Source organism: Polyodon spathula, chromosome 22 (genome assembly GCF_017654505.1).
Source record: "Polyodon spathula isolate WHYD16114869_AA chromosome 22, ASM1765450v1, whole genome shotgun sequence".
Classification (NCBI taxonomy): Eukaryota; Metazoa; Chordata; class Actinopteri; order Acipenseriformes; family Polyodontidae; genus Polyodon; species Polyodon spathula.
In genome coordinates, this window is record NC_054555.1 from 14522199 (window position 1) to 14537854 (window position 15656).

A 15656-nucleotide genomic window follows, 5' to 3' on the forward strand; every position below is an offset into this window, starting at 1 on the left:
TTCTCATTCTTTCCTCCTCTCTCTCAAAGAAGAAATGCCCATTTAAATAGCGAAGTACATGTTTTGCATGATCACAATGCATGTGCATGCTAACTTTCCTGAAGCTCCCTCCTGTTGTTTTTTTCATAATTCGAGAATTCAGAATGTTTTTTTACCTGGGGAAGATCTACCAAAATCTAAAAAAATGTCACGATAATGCAGTGTCACTTTGGATGATTCTGACAAGAAACAGCCCCCTCAGATTGATTAAATAAAGTGTGTGTGTGTGAACAGATCTGAGACTGGTCTCGTAGAAGTTGTCTGAGAGGCTGCTCTAAGATTGCTTGTAGTCTGACCACAGCTTGAATCTCTATTCCTAGACTGATTGTAGTATAAATACAGCTTGAATCTCGATTGTAGTCTGAATACATCTTAAATCTCATTTCTGAGATTGCTTATAGTCTGAACACAGCTTGAATCTCTATTCTGAGATTGCTTGTAGTCTGAACACAGCTTGAATCTCTATTTCCAGATCAATTAAAAACTAAAATATGTGTTTTCTGTCTTTGAAGCCCAGCTATTTGTTTAAGAACATGCATTTATACACCAACATGGTTTTACTGTAAAATGCACACTTTCTGCACAATTTAATACATTCCGATGGATGTAAAATGTTAACCCCCCCCCCCATTAATTTCCTTGTGGGATAATTTAAAGAAACATGTGAATATACAAAGATCTACTGCAACATAAAAACAAAAATGTGTTTACTTGCATGATTTTGATAATTGACTTGTGATAATCAAAACCCTGCAATAGTCAATTTTTTTTTTGTTTTCAAAGAAATTATTTGATTTGTAGATGTTATGTCTGTATTTGTATATGTGTGTATTTAACACATCAAAAGCATCTGTCAAAGAATACATCCCAAAACAGCAAAGGATAAACCCATCCACCCTCCCACAGTTTTAACATGATGTCAAGTGCTGAGTGTGTACTGTAATATTGTTACAATCTCAATGAAACTGCAGGCAACTGTAATCTAATTAAGTAAAGCATAGGCATCTCTTTTGTACAACATGCACAGAGACATATCTCACTTAAAATTATAGAACAACAGATAGTTCTCAATTGATGGCTTGGTAGCACATTTCATATTTATAATGAAGTAAATAATAATAAAAAAAACCTTTAACTGCAAAAGCAGTTTGCCAAGTTTGCCAAGCCCCAAACTGACAAGCATAACTGTTCGACTACATTTTCATACACAGCAAACATAGTACATACACAATATGGTTCAGCTTAGTTTCTACAAGTGAACATTTAGGTCCAACACTGAAGCAAGAGCTTTAGTTTTGTTTTGTACCCCTGAGTAAAGCAATGTCTCTGGGGGGGGGGGGGGGGGGGGGGGGTGGGGGTCACTGGCATTCCTCCAGGTTCCCAGTCAGGGTGTCAATGCTGCTGCTGTCAGTGTCTGAGGCCAGTGTCTGCTCTGTCGACATGGACGAGATGTCATTGATGGAAGAGGACTGGGAAGCGGTGGCACTGCTGTTCACTGCTGCATCTGCACCAGGGGAACCACACATTGTAATACATGCTGAGGAAGTAAGACAGCCCTGCAACCTAGCATGTGTCAAAACTCGATTAAAGGTTAACAATGCTCCAGTAATTCAGAGCAGAAATCGCATTTCATATTTCAAGTGTTACAAAGCCCCCTACAAGATGCACATTACTTTGCCTTTGCTGCATCCTGTATTGACCATATCACTGGAACATAACCTTGATTGTTTTATTCATGCATTAAAGGTAAATCAGCAGTCTGATGGTTTTGTCTCCTTAACCTGTGGTAGCGCCAGAGCCACTGTGATACTTCCGCCAGAATCCCCAGCAAAGACCACAGACTTCGCACAGCCAGGATGTGAACTGCGCTCCCCTGACTGTATGACTCACCCTGCACACCACACAGCTATGCTTTATCTAGATGAGCCACTAGAGGCCCCCAAAAACCAGCAATTTTGCAAGAGGGAGTGTGATCCTTAGAACTGAATCTATTTTCTCTTGGCAAACACTCCCCAGTAAATGTTGACAAATGTATTAACCAGTTAATGTATGAACCAGTTAACTTAATGCATTTCTTGTGAACTTCACAGGGTATTGTGTAACACTTTAATACTGATATGAATACATGTTGTCTTGCAATTATTATTACTTGTTAGCAGGTCTAATCAGCCCTCAAGTAGCCCTAATGGTTGTAGTTTTTGTTTCTACTAGAAACTATATATTTGTTTTAAATATGCAGTGCACATTTAGAGACTGCCTGAGACTTTAAAACACTAGCTACAGTGATAACACTGGGATTTATGTTCATCAACAGATTGCAGTACAAATACAGTCGGGGGAGTAATTGTAGATCAGATTAAAAAAAACAAAACAAAACAAAACAAAAAAAAAACACTGCTCTATGCTACTAACTGACTGGTCTATTCAAACCAAATCCACGATTTAAACAGTGCATTGATAAAATGAAAATCGTTTCCCTACTGCATCTTTAAATATTGTGCTTGTGATGTTAAAAAAAACAAAACAAACATCAGCCTTTAAACAACAAAATGAATGTTTAAATGTATGCTGCTTTGAATCTCTTTCAAATGTCCAATAGAAATAAAGAAATCAGTAAGTAAACTACCAAAACAAACCTGATGTCTCTTCTTTTGCAACCCCGTTCTTGTTTCTTTCCTCCCAGTCCATAACTTCTTTGTAGATAAGTTCTGAAAGATTGCAGAAAAACACATTGCACTTTCTTTCTTTCTGAAAGAGAGTTCCCCCGTCATGTGCTTTAACCATACCATACTTCAATCATGGTGGTAATACTGGGAGAGGAAAATGTTAAAGCCATACTGTATACTACAGAAACCTTGGCAATTTGAACTGCTCAATGTTTACATTATCTCCCCTTTGAAACCCACATACCGAACATGAGGACAGTCTGGGAAAGACTGATTTATTGATTTGTATTGCCAATTCATTGTGTGGCTTTAGTACAGTATATTATTACATATTTAGTATAAATCAGAACAGTTAAAAACAGTTTAAACAGATAATAGGGTTATTATCATAACACTAGTTCCTTGAAATAGAAATGTAACCATTACTGAATGTATCTGAAAGGGAACCAAAAGGATATAACTGTTTTTAAATACTCAATGATTGCTTATAAAAGTTTACCACAGTAAATGCAGTTATAGTGGAAGTGCTGACACACATCTCAAATTGAAGCATGCCACTCTTTCAGAGCCAGCGGGAAAGAATAATGCTACTGTACGCTGCAGGTGATCTCAAAGGACAGGTTGCCTGTTAGTGCAACTTTTAGAAGCAGATGTGCTTTTCAAAACTGTTCTGAGCACCTTCCAGGTCATATGATAAAGTTTGGCAATGGCATTCAGAACTACTGCAAACAATTGCAAATATCATAAAAAGGTAAGGGGAAAAAAATTAAATAAATGTCACTTGAATGTTTAAATAATCTGGTGAGTTTAGTGCTGATGACTAAACATACCTTTCCATTGCTCTATGCTGTGTTCTCTCTCTTCTAACTGCTTATCAGAAATCTGTGGAGGAGGCTAAAAATATGAAATATGAAAATAATTGGCATAAGCATTCATTCAGCACTTTTTGAAGAATGTGTTTAGAATACACAAAATGCGCTTCATCAAGCATGGACTTTATCAAGAAGCAGGGAAAGGCTGAAATCCAAGCTCACATTCTGTCAGCCAATGTAGCCTCTAGTAGTCTCTAGATACCTAACTGCTTCTGGCTTTTATAAAAATACCAACAAGGCATTATAAGGAAACATAGTATAACAATGTCCAAAGTTTAAAAAATGGTATAAATTTAAAGGAGCAGGGACCAATGAAGAAATACAGTGCCAATATCTGTTTTATGTGCCTAATTTAAACAACCTTCCAGACACAGAAGAAAACACCCAGAAAATAGCAATACTTTAACAAAAATAGCAACACTCGATTTACCACTGAATAAACCCTTAATTTAAAAACCATAGATCTCTTTATGTAAAGTGTGTTCAAATGTTACCATAAAACTGGAATGTAACATGCATGAGGCTTTCATACAGACACCTTTCCCTAGAATGGGTACTGTGAAGTCCTAATAAAAATGAAAAGCTGCTGAAATTATTAATTTCTAGTCCCACACTGTCACTTACAGTTATAGCAGTGAAACTAGTATGGAACTTTAACTTAATTCTTTTGCGTTCTCTTTCTAGATTATTAAAACTGTCTAAGTGGCTCTGCAATGACATTCACTCATGAAAGCTGCAGTGGAATAATAATAGTGGCAGCAATAGGAAGGAAGTGGTAAAATACAATAATATTAAGACTAAATGCAAAGCACACTTACAGCGTCAGCTTCTGCAGGATCATACCAGACGTGTATGTACGGATGGCTTAACGCTTCTTGCACAGAAACTCTCTTTTCCGGGTCTATTACTAGCATTTTGGATAACAGATCTCTTGCTTGGCTTGCTATAGGAAACAAACACATTTTAAAAATACAGCAACGATGCATTGTAATGACTAGCTGAGAATAGCAATGCCCTTGGTCTGGTGTTAAAATAAGTTAGGAGTTTAAAGCAGGACATCAGCGCACACATAAATAAATGCTAATTGTTACACATGGAGTGTTCTAATTAAACAGAAATGAAAAAGACATATTAATGAAAGAGTCTTACTTTTCAATTTATCGTGCTCTGAGTCAGACGGGAAGGCCCAGTCAGGGAAGAGTTCTTCAAAGTGAACTCCTGGATACTGCGGTTTGTTCATCACGTAATTCCGGACCGTTTCCATCAGTCTGTTCATGAACTCTAATGAAGGTGTGCCTAGCACCTCAATCACTTTATTCCACTGATCAATATCTGAGAAAACTAGTTCAGGAAAACATATTGCAGTAGAATACATTACACAACAGGAGGCTGCAGTCAATACCATCAGTATGTGCTCAGAAACGATCTGGAATTAAGGTTTCATATGATGGCTCTTTTAACCTAAAACTATGTTTTTTTAAATATTAAGGAGTCATATGATGGCTCTTTTAACCTAATACTATGTTTTTTAAATAGGAACTAAAATATACTAAAAGTATGCCAGGCTAAGGGACTATTGAAGCCTCTAGTTCACGCTTTTATACTATACGGTACAACAGCAAACAGTACATGGAAACACTGTGGAATGAGTCTAGAATACAAATAATAAATCAATGACTTAAGCAAAAAAATAAAAATTATAGTTAAACTATTACAATGCTATTCTTGCCTAGGATGTACTGAATAAACAAAGGGGAGTTAGTAATAATGTTGCATGGTGGCAGGTTTACTTTACAGAGATCTGTGCTGAATGTGATGTTCTCTGACAATCGCCCGACAGGTAAATACCAGCTATCCATCACTTCTTGTGAATTTACCGATCATAAAAAGTGAGTGACAATGGCATTGGTGACAGTCAGGTTCCGAGAATGCCTTCCCTCACAGCTTTGGGGATCCACTTCAATCTGACCTGAACAACCTCAACCATTCAGTCCTTTGAAATAAAAATGTATATATTTGCATGTGTTTTAATTAAGTTTGTCAGGCTCCAGGCTGTCAAAGTGCAAACATGAAATTAAAAATTTCTAAGATAATACTTTGACTCAGTGCAAAACAATAGAACTGTGTTTAGCCCCCTCTGCTGACCACCTTCCAAATGTACCTGCTGCAGAATGAGGCTTTACAGGATTGCCATCTAGTGGATTTCGTTCACATTGACACATAACGAGAACCCACAGATTTATCTGCTTTTGATCCAGTTTGCACTCTTTTTCTAAGCAAATGTCTCACCCACCAATCTGAACACTTTTTTGACTGTAAAATCCAGCACAAAATACATTAAATCCACCATTTAACAAAAAGCTTACATGTTTTAAATGACAGACCATGCAACTTGTCAACATATACATATACAAGGTAAGCAACAAATGTCTGCAGTATGTAAAGAGTTAATAGCTGTATATTTAGCAAGGGTGTGATGGACAAACATGGTACATTAAGATATTTAGCATATTTCCTTAACTTGGATGCCAAATGCAAGTCCATTTTAGTTGCACTTTTGAATGAGAGCCATCTGGATAAGCAAATGTAAAGAATAAGACACAAGACATACAGAAACTGCTGTGCTTCAGATGTGCTGGCCTGGCCGTAGAATGACTGTGGAAGGATACGATCAGTGCCTTGAAATATCACACAGCCTTTAACCATTTCACCCATGATGCAACCCACTGACCAGATATCAACTGAAATAGATTTTAATAAAATGATGAAAAAAATACATGCTTTAAAAAATGCAAAAATAATGAAAACAACAACTTATGGAAATAAATCATACTGCTGTTATATTCTGGTTGCAATAAAATCTTATAAATATCTAAAAACTTGCATAGTTTTGTGTCAAAATTATACAGACTATTTCGTGATAGTCAAAACAGCCTGATGGCCCTTTGAAATCATATTGAGAAAATGCATTTAAAACTAAATTAGAAAATCATAGCTAGAAATTGATCAATAAAAATGTGTTTATCCTCACAAAATTAAAACTGTGTTCAACCCAATATAAAAAACTACATAATGTTTACTTTAACCCTTATAAATTATATAATTGTAAATTAATAAATAATTATTTATGCTGGAGATATAGCAAATACAATTCTGATTTACCACATTTCATTTGGTACTGTCAGATGTTTTCTATCATATAAATCAAATATAAATATCTCTCCCAATCTGGCTATACTGGGAGAAATTTCTTATCTATATCTTTCTAATCCAGAATGTAGACTATTTCTTACTCTTAATTCTTGATAAACAAAAAAAAAAAGCTATGCTTTGTACCTCAAAGGATACTGAACCTACACCCTTACTTCTGTGGAGAAATCTATAAACATGTTATGCAATTAACAATTATAGAATATGATTAGAAATAATAGCACATTAAAGTGTATATATAGTATTATTATACACTTATGTCTGGTTTTTGCGATATTGTTTATAATCATGTATAACGGATATAGTCTGTCTGTCTTTTCAGGTCTGTTTGTTTTCTAGCCATGTCTGTCTGTCTCTCTGTCTGCCTTACAAATTTAATGTTTAACATAGAGGAACCTAACGAAACAAAAACGTTATGTCAATAATATGTGAAGACGGTAACAAATCGAAAAAAAACCACAATAAATATTGGTGAATATTTCCAGGGATTTTTGTGTTTCTCAAGGGCTATTTGTAAGTCTTAAAAGAGTGAGACCGTATGACATTGCCCCAATGTATGTTTAGAAAGCTTATCCCTAGTGATATTGCACAATACCATGAATAAATAAATAAATCCAGTATATCAATGTCTTAATGCGTCAAGTCTTATATATATATATATATATATATATATATATATATATATATATATATATATATATATATATATATATATATATATTTTTTTTTTTTTTTTTAATTATTGATGTATTGTTGTGGGAGATTAATGTCTTGTTAATGCTACTGAAAAGTCAGTAAGATATAATTCTGAAAACTTTTTCTTTTAAATAACTTAATGTTTTCACTTTCTCAAATTCTGCTCAAAGTCCTGATAAAAGAATGTAAGAATATTGGGCTGGATTTATCAAAGTATCCGGCACTCTATTTTTTGTGAAAGGAAAATCAAACTGTTAAGGTTACAAATCTAGTAAACAAAATAGGCATTTGTCTGATTCCTTTAAAGAGTGCTAACCTATGGTTTTAAAATCCATGATCTTACAAAAACAAAAACAAAAAAGTCCACTGGTCCTTTACTTACACTGGACTATGTATTTTAAAGTGTGCTTACTTGTACCTAATCACTTCACATGCCGTATTCAAACTTGTTCTAATAATCTAACTGCAATCAAAGCGTGTGACCTACTGCAGTTACAAGGATGCACACATGTATTTATTTAGCCTAGAAGAAAGAATAATTAGAGGGGACTTGACTGCAGTCTTTAAAATCTTAAAATGAGTTACTTTACACAATACAGTTAGAAATGAAAGGTATAGAACAGGTTACGTAGCCATGTTAACTTGGCCCATTGTACTGGATTCTTAAAGTGTTTTCATGCAAACTAATCAACTGTTTCAGAAAGATTCCCCCCAAACCCAAAAAATTCCAAACAACAACAAACAATGAAGACATATCATTCAGGACTCTTAAACTCATTATTACTTTTGTAATCTGTATTTTATCCTTTAAAAAAAAAAATTGCTCATAACAATATGAGGTAACAAGTGTTGAGAATGAAGCTGTGAGAATTTAGCCAGTAAGTAAAGAGCTTCATATAAGAAAGGCACAATGATCTGCAGCAGAACCCCAACAGTGTAACGGAACTGGCAAGAACAATCGAAGGTGGGTTCAGAGTGTCTCACTGCTGGGGATTTCAATGGCTCTAGTTTTGTAACATTCCCAACGTAACTTTCCTTGCACAAGCAATGTCATGTTAAAGTAAAATACGTAATCAATTGTTCTGTACTGCTTCTGTAAGGTTGTGGATTAGTTATGCAATGATACTTGCGTGAAAAGTCTTTTTGCTAAATCAGATAGGTGGTTTTCTAACTGATACTGTATATCAAAACAAACCAACCCCCACAATTCACAGACTAGCTCCGCTGATACAGTCACGCCCTGCACAGCCTGTCAAAGTAAACCACAGGGTTATGGTCACAAGGCGGGGCTATGCAATGTTAAGCCAGCCCTGGCTGATGAATGGAGTCATTTTGTTATTGTTTTGTCTGAGCTTCTAGAACCATAAGAAACAAAACAGATGCCCAAAAGTATTTTTATAACCTGTGTACTGTGTTAACATTAAAGGGAACAAAGAGAGCATTTACACATAAAACAGAATCATACAATGTAATGCAGTAATAACAAATAAAAAAAACTAAACAAAAAAATACAGAGTAATACATTTATGCCAAGTATAATGTTGACATGGTTTCGGAAAACCGATTATAAATTTGGAACAATATTTGCATCTACAGTGTTGAGACAATGGTGTTTGTCAGGTGGTCACTTTGTGCTGTAGAAAACTTGACTCGCAGTGAGAAACAAAATTGGAAAGTGGAGACACCAACTGATAGACAACACAACTGTAGGCCTACAATCAGTCTAGTGTGATATCTTTACAATACATTGTAGACCTGATATTGATGTAACACTAAGGAATGTGAAATTCCTTGGTATTAGTAGTTTGTATCTCTTGTATGAGATGGAAATAACATCACATTAAAAACAGATTTAATTTAATTATTCCTATTTAGCTATATATTATAAAAGTAAAGAAAAGGGTGCTATGTAAGAATATACAAGTTGATTTTCACCAAGTAAGTAAGTGATATTCAACAGAACCTTTTTAAAGTAGAATGTCAGGTTTTCAAAGGGACATAATTATTTATTTTTTAACTGTCTATCTGACTATATCTGTGATTATATGTTTTGAACTGCAGTCACTGTAAGGATACAATCCCTTCCTGGCAAGATGATTTTGTGGAGAATCATTTCGCCATTATGCACCCAACAGACCACAAATCTACTACCAGGTATAAATGTGCAATTTGACAAGAAACACAAATCCACTTATCACACTGTATACAATCAGATCATTTAATATTGCAAAGTTGCCCCCACTTATTTCGGAGTTTCTGCTTACCGTTTTCCTTGTACTTCATACCTAGGATGACTTCTGGCGCTCTGTAATATCTCGTTACTACATAGGGAGTCATCATAAAATTTGTGCATGCTGTTCTTGCAAGGCCAAAATCGAGGATTTTCAAAGTGCAATCTGATTTTACTACAATGTTACTTGGTTTCAAATCCTATGAATGAAACAATAAGACAAAAACAAATGTTTTAACAACACGCATAGAAGACATCAAATTAAAATCTGTTAAACAATTGGTGTTCGGATGAACATGGACTTTATACAAGTGTAAGACGGCAGATACATCTCTCAGGAGTTCAACACGGGTCAAAGAGAGAAACACTGTAGAATGGATTTTATTTATGTCAGACCATGTTAGTTACAGTAATACATAGCCCATACAAACCTGTTGGCAGGCAGGCAGGCTTACTTCACGTGGGATGATGTGTTTTTTATGAGATATAATATGAGGTTAAACTTCTGTCTTGTTATTATTACTTGTTTATTGAGCAGATGCCTTTATCTATCTATCCATGGCAACTTACAGAGACTAGGGTGTGTGAATCAGCTGCAGTTACTTACAACAATGTCTCACCCGAAAGAGCACAAGGAGGTTAAATCATTTACACAGGGTCACAGTGAGAGAGCTGGGATTTGAACCGGGGACCTCCTGGCTACAAGCCCTTTTCGTTAACCACCTGACCACACAAAGATATGGACTTAAGACTTCCACGTTTTCCACTTTTGTTTTAAATCCATAATGTTAATTGTTAAATTGTCTAAAATTGCGCAAATTTGATTAGCAGCAGAGAATTGAAATGGTGAAGCAGAGGCTTAAGTGGAATTCTATAAAACTCTCAATTTCATTGGATAAAATGTTTAAACATATACTTTAAAACATATACTTTAGAGAAACTTGATAGTTAAAAAATTAGCCAGGTTTCATAGACAGCTAGTATGAAGCAACCAGATGGAATACACCATACATTTCCTGACAAATTAAAAGGTGATTGCACTCTATTCTGTATTTTTAGGGAAATGGCACCTTTGGCTAAACACTCCTTTCCCACAGTTACATTTACAAAGGAAAATAGACATAATCCCTTAACTCACAATTATAAAAAGCCCCTGGAAGTAATAAAATCTTCAAAGGATAGACGAGTTTCTGTTATACGACAATCAGCAGCCCCCATGGGGTGGTTCGGGGCTGGGATGGCACACTGGTTTGAGCCAGTGTTTAGTGTTAAGATTGGGTTGAGTGGGTTCAGTAAAGTAACATTCCAGAAGAGAGGGGATTAACAGGGAAATGTCCTTGTTCTATTGGAGCAGCCAGGAGGGGATGAAAGGGGGTGTCTGATTGCTATGTGCAAACTATATGAGCTTTGGACAATTCATGTACCTCAGAACACTGACTCATGTGCTTGTGAGGAGTGTCTCCTGCATAATGTAATAAAAACGATGACCGTATCAAAGGACTTCAAGTTTCTTTATTTTACCATCTACTTTATTTTTACTAACATTACTTTTCAGCATTAATTTTTTAAGCTTTTAATAATTACAAATTGTGGTTTATACTGCTTGGGAGCCTCGCTGATTCTCTTCATACTTGAAGTGATTCTTTAGATGGATTTTTTACATTAAATTATCTTTGTAGGTATTTTGTTGGGTCCAGTCAATTGAATGTTAGTAGCATTTGCAGAATATCATACCACCTGATTCGTAGAAGTCATTAGGGAACTGACTTCCTTGCAACACTGGTGTTAGTTTTTCATTTCTAAGCTTTAGCTGAGGATTTTCCAGTTGTAACAGTGCTTTTTACATTCTGAAAGGCTGTTACTAGTGAAGTAATTTCACCTGCAGTGCAGTGAAAAGCACTCTAAGCTGTGTTTCTTAGCAGCACAGTTAATGCCTGCCCCACAGCACAGTAGCTACGACTGCCTACCCTGTACTGTACAAAATGCGCGCACATTTCAAATATGAAAACACCACTGGACTCCACATTATTCTACTGTCCATGTTCTCGTAAACACGGAATTCACAGGGCCCTACTTGTGGGTACTACAAAAAAATACATTGTACAATAATTCTGTACAGGATAACACTGAAAACATTTAAATGTAGGAGTTATTTTCACAGTAATGTTTAAATGTAGAACAAAACATACATTCTTTTGGCAAGATGCACCCATGTTGATAGTCAAATAACCAATTACAGTGCATGTACTCACTCTGTGTATGATGCCAGCTGAATGGAGGTGTCTGATACCACACAAGATCTGATAAAGAAGATAGGACATTCTCTCGTGATCTAAATCCATATGGATAACCTGACACAAGCTGGCATCCATCAGTTCCATAACTAAATACCTAGGCATTGAAAGAAAAACAGAGTTTTCATTTATCCTTGAAATGTACTCATTTTAAAAGTATCGCTACATCTTTTTTTAAAAATGTATTTTGTATTTATTATTATTATTATTATTATTATTATTATTATTATTATTATTATTATTATTATTCTTGTGTGGGTGCTACATGAAGCCAGATCTTTTGGTTTCCTGCAAGGTTCTTGGTTGCCTAACAATTCAACTCTTGCAACTAAAGCTTCTTCACTCAGAATAGCAGACTGTCCCAGTCCAGGCAACATAAATTCACTTAATCAGAAAAGTCAAACAGTCTTAATAAAGCCCATAGAAACATTTTCAGACACTCATGAATTAGTTGTCTTGGTTGTCTTTCAGTTTCATGGACAAAAAAAATGAAAATGTGAACAAAAACAAAGCATCCTTTGTATAGCTAATGTTATATACATCGTCAGACACACTGACGTCTCTGACATGAAGGTTAAAAGTTGAGGCAAGATGTGTTAACTCCACTAATAGTTGTTTTGCAGTGAAAAAGGTGTTTAAGGGTATTTAAATATACAGTGGATAGCCTGAAGCAAACAAGAGTGGAACTGATTGCGCTACTTGCTACAGGGATTCCAAGGAGGGAAAATTCTACGATATACAACTCAGTACAGAATCTGTATTTCTTGTGATAAACCTGACATCATAAAGGCTTTACTTTTAAACTGCAGCAATGACACCACATCAGGGGTCCTCCTTAGGGCCTGCCTATCACTTTGACAAATCTGATTGAAGTCTAAATAATAAGAACAATAATAATAATAATAATAATAATAATAATAATAATAATAATAATAATAATAATACTTTTTTATATATATATATATATATATATATATATATATATATATATATATATATATATATATACAGTGCCTTGCAAAAGTATTCAGACCCCTGGCCAATTCTCTCATATTACTGAATTACAAATGGTACATTGAAATTTCGTTCTGTTTGATTTTTTTTTTTAAACACTGAAACTCAGAATCAATTATTGTAAGGTGACATTGGTTTTATGTTTGGGAAATATTTTTAAGAAAAATAAAAAACTGAAATATCTTGCTTGCATAAGCATTCAAACCCTTTGCTGTGGAAGCTCCCAGTTTGCACCGATGAAAGAAATTGCCTTAACGAGGACACAATTACCTTACCATTGGCCTCCACCTGTGAACCATTAAAGTTCAGTGGCTGGGAGTGGAGTAATGGTGCACCAGTCAACCATATCAAGAGCTCTGTATAACACTGGCCTGTCTGGGAGGGTGGCAAGAAAGAAGCCGTTACTCAAAAAGTACCACCTGAAAGCACGTCTGGAGTTTGCAGGAAAGCATGAGAGTGACCCAGCTGGGATGTGGGAAAAGATTTTGTGGTCAGATGAGACCAAGATAGAGTTTTTTGGCCAAAACTCAAAGCGCTATGTGTGGTGCAAACCTAACACCGCCCATGCCTCAAGACACACCATCCCTACAGTGAAGTATGGTGGTGGCAGCATCATGCTGTGGGGATGCTTTTCATCAGCAGGGACTGGGTATCTTGTTACAGTTGAAGGAAGAATGGATGGAGCAAAATACAGGAAAATACTGCAAGAGAATCTGCTTCAGTCTGCTAAATAAGTGAAGCTTGGGAGGAAATTCACTTTACAGCAGGACAATGATCCCCAGCACGAGGCCAAAGCAACACTGGAGTGGCTCAAGAACAAAAAGGTGAATGTCCTACAGTGGCCCAGTCAAAGTCCTGATCTCAATCCCATTGAGAATCCGTGGCACTATTTGAAAATTGCGGTCCACAAGCGTTGTCCAACCAACCTGAACAACCTGGAGCAAATCTGCCAAAAAAAATGGGCCAAAATCACTCTGACACTGTGTGCAAAGCTGGTACATACTTACCCCAAAAGACTTAAAGCTGTTATTGCAGCAAAATACCAAACATTAATATGTAGGGGTTGAATACTTATATGCAAGCAAGATATTTCAGTTTTGTATTTTTCTTAAAAATATTTCCCCACATAAAACCAATGTCACCTTACAATAATTGAACAGAATATCGAACAGAACGAAATTTCAATGTACAATTTGTAATATGAGCGAATTGTATTAGTAATATGAGCGAATTGGTCAGGGGTCCGAATACTTTTGCAAAGCACTACACAAACACACACACACACACACACACACACACACACACACACACACACAGCTCTGGAAAAAATTAAGAGACCACTGCAAAATTATCAGTTTCTCTGGTTTTACTATTTATAGGTATGTGTTTGGGTAAAATTAACATTTTTGTTTTATTCTATAAACTACTGACAACATTTCTCCCAAATTCCAAATAAAAATATTGTCATTTAGAGCATTTATTTGCAGAAAATGACAACTGGTCAAAATAACAAAAAAGATGCAGTGTTGTCAGACCTCGAATAATGCAAAGAAAATAAGTTCAGATTCATTCTTAAATAACACAATACTAATGTTTTAACTTAGGAAGAGTTCAGAAATCAATATTTGGTGGAATAACCCTGATTTTCAAGCACAGCTTTCATGCGTCTTGGCATGCTCTCCACCAGTCTTTCACATTGATGTTGGGTGACTTTATGCCACTCCTGGCGCAAAAATTTAAGCAGCTCGGCTTTGTTTGATGGCTTGTGACCATCTATCTTCCTCTTGATCACATTCCAGAGGTTTTCAATGGGGTTCAGGTCTGGAGATTGGGCTGGCCATGACAGGGTCTTGATCTGGTGGTCCTCCATCCACACCTTGATTGACCTGGCTGTGTGGCATGGAGCATTGTCCTGCTGGAAAAAACAATCCTCAGAGTTGGGGAACATTGTCAGAGCAGAAGGAAGCAAGTTTTCTTCCAGGACAACCTTGTACTTGGCTTGATTCATGCCAAATCTGCCCAATTCCAGCCTTGCTGAAGCACCCCCAGATCATCACCGATCCTCCACCACATTTCACAGTGGGTGCGAGACACTGTGGCTTGTAGGCCTCTCCAGGTCACCGTCTAACCATTAGACGACCAGGTGTTGGGCAAAGCTGAAAACTGGACTCATCTGGGGGTGCTTCAGCAAGGCTGGAATCGGGCAGATTTGTCTTTGTGAAGGGCGCATGAATCAAGCCAAGTACAAGGTTGTCCTGGAAGAAAACTTGCTTCCTTCTGCTCTGACAATGTTCCCCAACTCTGAGGATTGGTTTTTCCAGCAGGACAATGCTCCATGCCACACAGCCAGGTCAATCAAGGTGTGGATGGAGGACCACCAGATCAAGACCCTGTCATGGCTAGCCCAATCTCCAGACCTGAACCCCATTGAAAACCTCTGGAATGTGATCAAGAGGAAGATGGATGGTCACAAGCCATCAAACAAAGCCGAGCTGCTTGAATTTTTGCGCCAGGAGTGGCATAAAGTCACCCAACATCAATGTGAAAGACTGGTGGAGAGCATGCCAAGACGCATGAAAGCTGTACTTGAAAATCAGGGTTATTCCACCAAATATTGATTTCTGAACTCTTCCTA

At 36.4% G+C, this 15656-nt stretch overlaps 1 protein-coding gene across 4 annotated transcripts in view; it reads right to left on the reverse strand.

Annotated features, from left to right (window-relative positions):
• Window positions 1-765: 765 nt before the first annotated feature.
• The window catches only part of mapk9 (mitogen-activated protein kinase 9), a 64159-nt gene continuing 49268 nt past the window's right edge, over window positions 766-15656 (reverse strand). For 2 of the 4 annotated variants that reach the window (XM_041222927.1, XM_041222928.1), the window contains exons 5-12: window positions 11966-12104; window positions 9748-9913; window positions 6247-6318; window positions 4727-4909; window positions 4396-4520; window positions 3536-3599; window positions 2676-2747; window positions 766-1543 (exon numbers count right to left, since the gene is read on the reverse strand). In XM_041222927.1, coding sequence (XP_041078861.1) covers window positions 1398-1543; window positions 2676-2747; window positions 3536-3599; window positions 4396-4520; window positions 4727-4909; window positions 6247-6318; window positions 9748-9913; window positions 11966-12104 — 967 coding nt within the window. In that variant the 3' untranslated portion in view covers window positions 766-1397. The remainder of the gene's footprint in view (window positions 1544-2675; window positions 2748-3535; window positions 3600-4395; window positions 4521-4726; window positions 4910-6246; window positions 6319-9747; window positions 9914-11965; window positions 12105-15656) is intronic. The other 2 variants (XM_041222929.1, XM_041222930.1) reach the window with 2 other exon arrangements.